This window comes from Macrobrachium rosenbergii, chromosome 20 (genome assembly GCF_040412425.1).
Source record: "Macrobrachium rosenbergii isolate ZJJX-2024 chromosome 20, ASM4041242v1, whole genome shotgun sequence".
NCBI classification, from domain to species: Eukaryota; Metazoa; Arthropoda; class Malacostraca; order Decapoda; family Palaemonidae; genus Macrobrachium; species Macrobrachium rosenbergii.
In genome coordinates, this window is record NC_089760.1 from 31798482 (window position 1) to 31810000 (window position 11519).

The 11519-nt window shown below is 36.0% G+C and overlaps 1 protein-coding gene across 3 annotated transcripts in view; it reads left to right on the forward strand.

The window, feature by feature from the left end:
- The first annotated feature begins 12 nt into the window (after window positions 1-12).
- Window positions 13-11519, forward strand: part of LOC136849213 (FYVE and coiled-coil domain-containing protein 1-like) — a 70908-nt gene continuing 59401 nt past the window's right edge. For 2 of the 3 annotated variants that reach the window (XM_067122393.1, XM_067122395.1), the window contains exons 1-6: window positions 13-136; window positions 2712-2789; window positions 4188-4307; window positions 4563-4672; window positions 5229-5479; window positions 6829-6901. In XM_067122393.1, coding sequence (XP_066978494.1) covers window positions 2729-2789; window positions 4188-4307; window positions 4563-4672; window positions 5229-5479; window positions 6829-6901 — 615 coding nt within the window. In that variant the 5' untranslated portion in view covers window positions 13-136; window positions 2712-2728. Of the gene's footprint in view, window positions 137-760; window positions 779-2711; window positions 2790-4187; window positions 4308-4562; window positions 4673-5228; window positions 5480-6828; window positions 6902-11519 lie in introns of those variants that run through there. The other variant, XM_067122394.1, reaches the window with a different exon arrangement.

An 11519-nucleotide genomic window follows, 5' to 3' on the forward strand; every position in this document is an offset into this window, starting at 1 on the left:
TGTCATTGCTTTTAATATGTTCTCTCGTATAGAAACAATATTGCTTATGAGAAACCTGTATTTTCCTGAACTTTTCCGTCACTTTGAAGCTGAAGTACAAAAAGTGGGAGTTTAATCATAAGTGTTTGACAGGAAGGTAAGATAAAGAAAAGTAGTTTTTTTTGTGATACTTTGAGTTACGCTTGCACTCAGTACTTACATGAAGAGTGAAAGGAAGTACATTGGTAATAGGCTAGTATGGCAGATTTTTTTTATATAAAAAAGACAAGTAGCGTACCTTAGGCTATCCCATAGTTTAGTTTAGGGCAATCTTTCAGACGGAGGGGCCCATCTTGTTGAGCTTTTTCCTTGTTGTTGGACAAATCTACTCATATCAGTGTTTTCCATACCTATGGTTTGGTAATACTCGTACTGTTTTTTATATCTCGTCCAATACGTGAACCATACAGGTTAAGACCAGTATCCCACTGCTTGTCATATGTTTTGTACACATGTGACCTTTATTGTTGACGTAAACGATTACCTTTCTGCTTATCCTACCCCAGCCATCTATATAAAGTGGTGAAAAAAGTTCTTATTTTTGTGAGATGGAGAAGCACCTGAGATAAGTGAGTTCATCAACAAGAATGGTTTACAATTCATAAACCACAAGATAGCCTAGGCAGTTTGATAAAATCCTACATTGTATCACCTGACAACACTGAATACCTGGGCTGGGACCTGTAAACATAAGCCTGCCTGTCAGTTTCAGACTGTTCTGACCTCCAAGCTCTCAAGGGTAAGGTTTAGTGGTTGCCCTTTATTGTTCTTTTAGCCAGTCTTTTTGACATTATGTGGTTTATGGTCTTGAGATGGACCACTTTCCTTATTTGACAAGCCTCCTTATTCCTGTGCATGTCTCACAATAGTTTTTATTTATGGGAAAAGAGTCTCAGAGTTTGAGGAATATCTTTTCCTCAGATGATCCTGCTCCTTTCTCTTGCAGATATTGTTCTCTAGATTGCTACTGGGTAATTCTATATATTAGCTCCGCACCTATTTTTACCTTTTCAACTGGTTTTTTCTACACTTTTAGGGGTTCTGATACTGGCGGTGCATCTGTTTGTTGTCGGCCAAATGGAATGTCCCTTCGCTGTGTTTAGTACTGGCCTGGGGGATGTTGGGTACCCATATGTTAACAAGTTATTGCACTTGCTGGACGGGATATGAACAGTTCGAAACTGACGTACCCGTGCTCTGTCTTGTGAAGATCGCGTATGGAAACCCCTTGTTGGATGGACTTTGGGGGTTAATTACAGGTTAATTAGACTCGAGCGCCAAAAATTAAAGGTAAATTCATAATTAGCAACCAAAAAACTGTAGAAAAAGTCAAGTTATAGTGCCGTCGGCGACGTGGAGCTACCCTATAGTTCTACCTGCTGCTGTTCTAGTTCAAGCAACAAGTCTAGCCTTTCAAAGCATAGCCTAGCTGGTGAGATTATTGGCTTTTATCTTTCTGCCTGCTGTCATGGAGGGCAGATATGCTTGAGTCATTAGTGAAGCACAGCCTTTACCATAGTGAAGTTTCTTTTGGCTGTCCTATGAGGACTACAGGAGGGGAAATTCCTGTGACTTGTCTGGAATCTCTTCTCATTCCAAGTTGCCCTTGTCTGCTCCCATGCCTATGCTTATCAGATGATTCTCTCCTGCAGAGAGTTGTGTAATCTTGCCTTCCTTGGCAGGGCCTCTAAGCTATGGTCATATTTGTCTCAACTTGAAATAACTTGAAGTAACTTGAAATATTTGTAGTAAAAATATTTCCCTTTGTTATTCCCCAGTACAGGCAGTCCCCGGTTATCGGCGGGCTTGGTTATCTGCGATCTGGTTTTACGGGGGCTTTTCTAGCGACGAAAGTCAGTGATTTTTGGCGCCAATATGCGCTGATTTCCGCGTACCAGTTCCAATACGTACCTAACACAGGCGCCAATTTCCTGTTATCGGCACTAATAATCGACGATTTTTGGTTGTCAGCAATTTTCGCTTATCGTCATGCCATCGGAACAAAACCCTCACCGATAACCGGGGACTGCCTGTAATTTAACTGACAGACGATTTGCAGTTCCTGTCCAGCATGATCTGTCAGTCCCATACAAAACTTCCTTGTTTGTTGCTTACAATTTAGAACTCCAGTTGCCAGAAAGAATTGCTTAGAATGGTGTAAACTAAATACTGTACATTTTTTCTACCTTTAGTAATGGTTCAGATTCAATCTGATTTTTTCTTATTTTGCTTTTTTTTTAGCAAAATTTCCATGTTGGGTAGCCATTTGTAAAATTTTAGCAAATCAGAAAAAAGTAGTGACAAAAAATAATAGGTGGCATTTCTCATTTGCAGTTAAGTACATATTTGGGTTCTCTTTGTCAATACATCTGTGCTCCATTGAAACTGACAAATCTCTTTTGTTCTGAATCATGTGTTGGTCACAAAATAGGTCCAAATAACCCATTTTTATTCAAATACAGTTTATTTCTTTGTATAAAAACAGCCTTTTGTTTCCTTTGGCTCAATATAGCAGAGGTATGGATTTATACGGTGATGGTTTCACAGATAAGGTATATTGTATTTTGTTTTGCTAATAAAGGCTAGATATATTCACTTTTATTACTTTTATTTTATTTTATGACTAAAGCTGTTGTACTTACTGTACAGTACTATACAATTTTATTCAACAGGTAGCTAAACAAGTACAATGGCAGCTGTAAAGAGACCTGCTGGCATCAACTTTGAAAAGATTTTGCAGTCTGTCAAAGGTAAATTTCATTTGTCCCTTTTGTTTGGATAATGTAATAATGTGAAAATTCCTTTGTTACCAAAGGTAATTTTCAATTTTCTTTTTTGGGGGTCTTTGAATAATTGTAAATATTCTACTGCTTGTCAAAGTTAATTATCTGTTTTCTGTAATGGATGTTGTAAATTGTTTGGGGAATGTTCTAAAGTTTGTCAATGGTGATTCTTATTTTTCTCTTGCTACTAAATAATGAATATTGGGAGCTACTAAATAATGAATATTGGGATTTGATGCAAATCATGGAAGTATATTGGTTTTGCTTTAGCCTCCTGATAGTATGGAACATTTTATTTTTTCCCTAAATATTGCTCTGAAATATGACTTTTCCAAAATTAGTTTTATTTTTATATATATCCTAATAAACGTTTGTTTGCTGAAAGAAAAGTGGGGTTAACAGTCAGGTGAGTTGGTGGTACCCCAGTCCTCCTCCTACCTACCGGTAGTTTACTACCTTCTTACCAAGTTGCAATAAATGAAGAGCAAAGAGGTAATCTGTAGGGCATGTGACTGCTGTGGAACATGACTGTTCCCTCACAGGGACCATCATTCACTAAACAGGGTTGTCTTCTTTTCAGCAAGGGATTTAATTCAGCACCTTGAAATATCAGCATACTTCCTTCACCTTACACCTGAAAAAAGTAATTCACTGTTACCATAATACCCTGCCAATAGATTGTGTTGTTGTAGAAAAGTTGATTTTTATTTCATCCCCCAGTTTTCTTCATAATGTTTTTTAAAGTATGTAGCACAAGCTGTGTTTGTTTTAGTCATAACACCAAGTGCTTGACTTATTTACCTTTGTTAATGTGTCTTTTGTTTACATGAACATAGCCATGGTTTGCCATCCCATAGATAGCCACTTTTGGTGCAAAGCTGTTCTTGTCACTAGCTCACAACTTGAAATGCTAGTCACACATACAGTATATAGTTAGCCAGGACATGTTACTTGGCAAATGCCTACCATATCAACTTCTTTTGTGTATTGCATGAACACAAGTGAAATTTCTGTAACAGTTTTTACATTTCTTAGGTACATTATCATCACTGTACTCTCTCTCTCTCTCTCTCTCTCTCTCTCTCTCTCTCTCTCTCTCTCTCTCTCTCTCTCTCTCTCTCTCTCTCTCTCTCTCTCATTAGTGACCCTCAAAACAAATGTTCTGTTGCACTGCAAGTAAACTGACAGTACTGGCAGGCAAGGGAGGCAGCCAAGTAGGTTTTTGTTACATATCAGGTTCACCAGTAAACAGGGTAGTTTGAATTCTATAACTAATACAGTAAAACTAAGTCTGGCAAAAGACATTTTTGTGAAGCAGTAGCATGTATGCATGAGGTGAATTTTTAAAGACACACCATTTTTCAGGTAATATCCAAGAAATGGTTCAGGAATACCAGGAGAGCAATTTGCCCATAACAGATGACAGCAAACATCTCCAGCAGCTGTGTGATAGAATGGAATTTATTCTTAATTTTGGACTTAAAGGTGAGTGGGTTTAGTACAGTAATTCACTTAAACTTTTAAAGGTGAGTGGGTTTAGTACAGTAATTCATTTAAACTTTTAAAATTTTTTGATGGTTATACATGGATTGAATAAATCAGTTTGAAGAGGTTTTTGAGATATATGCAATCATATTATCTTCAAAGGTTTTGAAGTATATTTCTGGTGATATGTTATAAATTCAGTTGCATAAGAGTTATTTTACATAAGTGTGAACTTGTTCTCTTCTTTTCCAATAGAACGTACAGTTCTTGGTGGTCGGAGGGATGTTTGGCTGTACTTTTGTAAGTGCTTGGCTGAACGACGAAATATCCTCGAAGGATTGAAAATTGTCAAGGCCAACAGAGAGGTTAGATAAATTTTAGTGTTTTATAATTCAGCAAAGCAGTTTGTGAAATTGTGATGTCAAACATTTCTTTGTACTTTGCCTATTTAATACATACAGTTGGTTCATGTTATTTAAAATAATGGATATCCAGTAGTAATATCTTTTCAGTGTACGTAGTACATGATGTAAGAATTCTTTGATCATGCAAAGTACTGTAAAAATTATTGCATTTCAAATACCCTTCTTTGTACAACTCTATGCCATATACCAATTTCACTGATGCCTATTCAAGGCAACAACTGAGAATTGAAAAGCTACTTACAATGAGTAAAGCATGGACAGATGTCATGACCAGCGTTATACAGAATTATATTGATGCTAGGAACCTGGATAGGAATTCTAGTCACCGTCTGACCTACCAAGTCTGATAAAAATGAGCTCATAACACAGTGCAACTGTAAAATATAGCTTTAAATTTTTTCATATTTGTATAAACCCCATTAGTTTCAACATACACATCTGTTGATTATTATTTTGCAGCAGTTTTCTAGATTTTTAATTTTTCCTGTTTTTTCAGCTCAAAACTGGTGTTGGTCGAAGTCGCAGTTTCTTGCGTTATTGTTTGGTACACCAGTGCTTAGCAGATGTTATCCAACAATGCACAGAACACAAGTCATTTACAGCACAATTTTATTCACCTGAGGCATTGCTGCTAGATGAAAAGTCTATAGCCTCTTTGCTAAGCAGCCTTTATCTTCTGTGTGATGTATCTTTTGATTTACCTCCCACTGGTCATGATTTAGATGTTTCTTGGCCAACGTTTGCACGGTAAGAGTTGGTTGATACAAATTCATTTACCCCTAATCTTTTTTTCTTCTGTTTTCTACTTACTGTAATGGTGCTGATTGTAATATTGACATTTGTTTCATCATTTACATTTTTTTCCTGACAAAAATGATCACGGCAATTAATATTAAGAAAAAGTTCCAGCAAGTGGCAGAGGTATGCATCAGCACATCAGAATTTAAAGAAAAGTTAAGGGTAATTTATAGTTGCAGAAAATCTCTTTGGCTTTTGACTGTGATATAATATGCAGAGATATTTCCTGGCTAACACATTACTGTATTACTGTTACAAGGGATGTTATACACTGTCCCAGTGAATGTTGGGTACTACTGCTTTGAGGGACAAGTTTTTGGATTTCTTCTTTTTTGAAGAAATTTTTGTGAATTTTTGCTGCTTTCCTGTTTTCATTATTTTATGCAGCTCATTTCCGTCTCACGAGCATACCATTTGCAATTTTTAAAATTATATAATTGGAACTGCAAAGTTCTTGGAATGTTTCTCTCACACAATTTTATGAGTACAGTATTGGATACTAAAGCATGTTAAAGGTTAGAGGAATAATAGATGCTTACCTGAAATAGATATTGTATGCTTTCATATTGGGGTTAAGTTGTAGACTTTGGGTAAACAAATATTCTTAAGCTACTACATCCAGATCTCACACTGAAAGTTCATTCTCTATCTGAAGTTACAGTTTCAAGTGGTTGTCAATGCTAGAATATGTAATTGTTTATGTACATGGAAAACAGTTGATGTGAATAAACTCAGATTGTCTTTTTTTTTATTAATTAAATATATTCAGCCAAAGAATTTACAACATAAAAGTTTATAGAGGACTTACAATTCATATTTGTTTAAAGGCAACTGTTTTTGCCCTATTGGTCAGCAACTCCCTGCATGCATTCTAGAAAAGAAAAAGAAGACTTCCACCTGGTGGGGTAAGAATATCTTCTCTCAAAAGTTCCTTTCTCACAGTAAATGGTTCCTCCTGTGTTGCTCCAGACTCTTCTTAAGTACACCTTGGATTTATTATTTGCTGTTTTCTCAGGCCCATTAGTTTACTGGAAAATCTTCCTTTTGTCTTTTTATCTCCTGTAAAAGGGTCAGACGATATAAGGAGAGATTGTTTTCTATTACAAGGGATCTTTGAAGCCCAGATGTACACAACCTAACCAGGTGGAAGTAGTCTCCAATTCTGAAGCCTCTGGGGAACTTCTAACCACAGGATCAGCTTACTGTAAAGTAATTTATATGCACTAAAATCAGTTTTGTTTGTAAAAAATTGCATGTTCTTGCTGCAACACCATCAAATGAAAATTTCATATCTTCAGGCCTGGGACATCAGCATGGCGAGCTCCAAGTCGAACTGTATCGATGTCATCTTTGTCTTCCTTTTCTTCACAAGTGAGTAGAGCTTCTCAGTTATAGGTTTTATTTTTAGCCAAATATTTGGAAATGCTTTTGTATACCTGTGTGTTCTAGCAGGTGGTGAATGTTAATTTTTGGGAATGTAAAACATACGATGGACTCGTATAGCCTGTCTGTGTTGTAATTTTTGCTAGCTAACTTTACAAATATTTTTTCGTTGCTGTAGTTATATGATGAAATTATATTATTTTGAATGCTTATCTGGTAAAAATTTTGGAGTCAGAAATGCCTTTTCTTAGAGCCCACTCAAAGGCTTCAGCTTGACAATACATGTGTAATAAAGAGCTTATGTTTACGTATTTGGGAATGAATTGTGAATTGAATGCCAATAGTTTAATTATTTTCATACAAATTTGAGAGCAGATTTCACCGTATAATATCATTGGAGGTTTCAGATAGCATGTGTCATAAGGGACTCTTTTAAGCAGTGTATTCACCTGACTTGATGTAGTTAGGCTAGTTGTGTCCTTCAGTAGGTTCCTTTGACTTTAGTTTATGGTATGTTAGTGTTTGCATTAGAAGTCTTATTATTACTTGGTAACATTATGCAAGAAAGTTTAGGGTAGTAAATTGCCAAGTTAGGTCCCGTTGCTAGGTAACCAATTGGTTCTTAGCCACGTAAAAAATAAATCTAATCCTTCGGGCCAGCCCTAGGAGAGCTGTTAATCAGCTCAGTGGTCTGGTCAAACTAAGATATACTTAACTTTTTAGATGATTTGCACAACTTTGGTAGAAGAAATATAGATTTAATGGGGATAAATCACTTGAAATATACAGAGGTTTTAGTGTACTTGAATGATTGCTTGAACATAATCATAACCTTGGCCAACACAGACTGTTAGCAGAAGCAGTAAACCTGAATGGTCATAGAAGACATGGAGGCTTACTAACAACTCCATCATGGTATTGGGTATTTGTGAAATTGATAGCTGGTATATAGTAGAAACCTGGGTTTCATCACATGTTCATGGACACGGATTGTCTAATCTTCTAGCAGCCAGGGTTACAGTCTAGATGCGGAGGATTCACTCACTGAAAAAATGGTTCTTTCTGGTACCAGGCATGAGATTGAATCCAAGGCAGGCACTGGGAGATAATGTTAGTAAATTAAGTGCTCGTGATTTCTCAGAGGGACATGATGTGAAAGGAGGCAAGCATTGGTCAGAGTGACATGGTAAAAGGCAGCTGTCAGTCAGAAGGACAGAGCAGATTAGTTAGTTGCTGTAACAGCGCTGGTCAACAGAGATCCAACCAGAAAGATGACAAGTAGGCTAACAGTATCAAGTGGAATCATTTAGCTGTGACTTGGTAATAGGTCCAGCTACTGAGAGCTTATGAAAGAAGATTTCAGCATGGGAGAACCATTATGCAATTATGATCATATGCCAGTTACAAAAACAGATACAGTAGTGGGATTCCAGATAGAGATGATAATTTAAAGGATTTGGGTATAGTCATTACAAGCCTGTTCCCCATAGTGGCTTAGTTTACCTCACGTGTTGCACTGTAGGCATTACTAAAGGGTGCATGTAGTATCCCTTCAGTCCCTAGTTCCCTCCACTTTTTAGCCTTTAACATTAACCCCCTTTTTTGATTTCTTTCTTCAGTCTTGCTGCCCAGCACCTCTAACTTTTGTTAGTGCAGGTCTGAAGTTTTCTCCAAGTCCCACTTTTAGATCCTTGTACTTCACTTTCTTTATTTTCTAGATCTCTGTCTTGCTGTCTAACTCCTTTTTGCTGCCTTTAGGATTAAATGGCTGAAATTTCTCCAGTGCTCAGCTTGACAGCCTAAATTTCTAAATCAGATCGATTACAAGTCTGTTTTAGTAGTGTAAGGAACGAAGGATGCACACCTTATTCTTAACATATCTCACGTATAATTTCTATAGATATTATTCATTAACCTACTGCTGGTAATGATAATAAAAGATGCTTGCATTGTCTTACAGACCAAATTGTTTGCTGCTGTAATTGGATTTTTCATATTTAGAAAGCAGTTGTACATATTTCTGGTTATTAGGAGACTGGTTAACCCATATCCACGAACATGTGATTAAGTCCAAACTCTGTTTAAACACTGGCTAACAGTTCTTTTGTCTTAATAAATCTCAGCTGCTTACATCTCCACCTCTCTTTACTAACACCTTAACACTCCTAGGCCTCATGTTTCCTAAAACTTCAGTCCTAGGCATTTCTTTCTTAATCATTAATTCTGTGTTATTACATATATCACACTTCACAGAGTCGAAATAATACAAAAGAGGTCTTTCAGCTTGTCTCTTTCTACCTATTTCTCCATACAGTATTTTCTTTGAAGTTCGACTGTTATTCATTCTTTTAAGGTGGCCAAAGAAAGTGGGATGAAGGGAAGGACTTTGGAGCACATAAGTCTAGATGTTAATTGCCTGTAAGAAAATGGGAAAGCATGAGAAATGTATAGTGGAAAGAATGAGTGACTTGAATTAACATAAATGAAAGCATGGACAGAGAATGTTAATTAAGGTAGTTTGATCATGTGGTCTGAAGAGCAGTGGAAAGGGTATATAAACACATTTCTGAATAGAGTAGTAAAGAGGACTATGAAATTATTTGAGTACTAGATGAATAGGAATGCAAAAAAAAAATAAGAAGCTCAGTGTTCTGGAATGCAAGTGGTTCATTTTATGTAAGGGTGCCCTATCAATAGGATGGATGATCAGACTCCTATGTAGCCTAATTAAGCATTTGTGAACTGTTTGAATTTTGTTTATTAATGTACAGTGTTTAGCATTACAGTCATATGGTACTCAAAGGGTATATTAGACTTAATAAACTCGTGCATGATATTTTTAGTTTTGTGTCCTGGCTTTCACAAGCCAAGGCAGTTTCTCTGGTCCCCATTTCCTCCTTAGGATTGCTTTGCTCAGGTTGGTACATCCAACACCAAACAACTGTTCTGTGCCAATTATGTTTCCTCCATCTCTAATGTTACTAAACAGCATAATAAAAAATTCATGAGTAATGGTGTTGCCGTTTTCCGAATTTGTTTTTATTTGCCAAGTTCTTGGTATCTTTCATAATTGTACTTCATAATTTGAAAAGTTTGCCAGGCAATTTCATGACCAGTTGACTTGTCTTGTAAGATTAGGTATATGTCATAAGTAGAAATTTTTTGTGAAAGTTTGTTTGGAATGGCTTTGTTTTTTGGAAATACTTGACTTCCAAAGAAGAATATTCATTAGTATATACTTTGGAAAGGGAAAATGGTATTGGACAGAGTCAGCTAAATTATGTGCTAGTACAAAGTACATGGATGTAAAATTAAAAAAAAAAAATAGCCATAGGTTTATCTCATCATCATCTGGCAGAGGAAAAAATAAAAATAGATACAAGTTTTTGCTGGAGAGAAAAAGTGAAAATGTAGCTATAAATGTAATAAAGACAAGTAAAGTTTGATGAAAAGGTGAGATTTGCTTACAAGGAGAAAATGAATATAAATAACCAGAAAATCCTAAAAAGCCAATCTTCAGTGCATTGTATTCATCCCTTAATATCCTGGAAGTGACGGTGAGTAGGAGAGAAACGTGTGTGTGTGTGTGTGTATAGGAGGTTTATAATGCTGCTGGTGAGCCCTCCTTGTAGGTGCATAAAGCAGTTTATGTTGATTTTTTTAGTTTTTCTTTTCACAAGGACTCATCCTCAGTTCAGCATTTAAACTATGAATGTAGCAGTAACAATTTTCATGTCTTTTTCTGAAGCCACCTAGTGGTAGGGGAAATATGCTTGTGTTAAAAGAAAATGCTTACAATCACAACTAGAAGACAGTTCGACACTTTTACCCAAGTTTTGTACATTGTCACATTCCTTAAACTTCGTCACCATTATTTTTTTTTTTTTTTTTTTGAGGGCAGGAGGGTGTTAAGAATATGGCGTTTATCCCAAACCCTTTTTCAGAATATAAAATGCTTTGGCATCAACAGAAGCACCAGTCCTTAAAAAGTAGGGCAAGGTGAAATGTACTAGGGTTGAGTGTTAAGGTCAGTTAATGGTCCCTAACATTGAATATATTCTGGAATGAAGAGGTGAAAAAATGTAATGAGGCTTGAATAATAATAATAATAATAATAATAATAATAATAATAATAATAATAATAATAATAATAATAAAGATCCAGTATTTAATCTCTGTAACAGCTCTAAGACTTGTGTTGCAGTATTCAGGACCTGACTCAAATTAGAAACCTCAAAATAGTTTGAGCATACCAGTTGAGCTGTTTTACCATTATTTGTGCGTAATACTTTAATGAATACCTGTTATAGGCTATGTTTTGACTGTTTTGTGGTGAGATATTTGTTTTTTTATTGATTGCTTAATCGATAAGTATTTCCATCTTGCTGAAGGAGGAGAGTTTTTTTTTTAGATATTTCCTGTATAATCTGGTAATTATGATGCATTTTCTTTATTTATTTCGCGTCGTTAACATAATTTTTTTAATAACCCCGTTATTCACTCATTGGCCTCCAGCAGTTTGTAGTGAGGATGCACTTGCGGTCAATTTCTTGTGAAGGATCATTTAACTATATGATCATTGGTTCTATTTTGCATGAAGGACCTC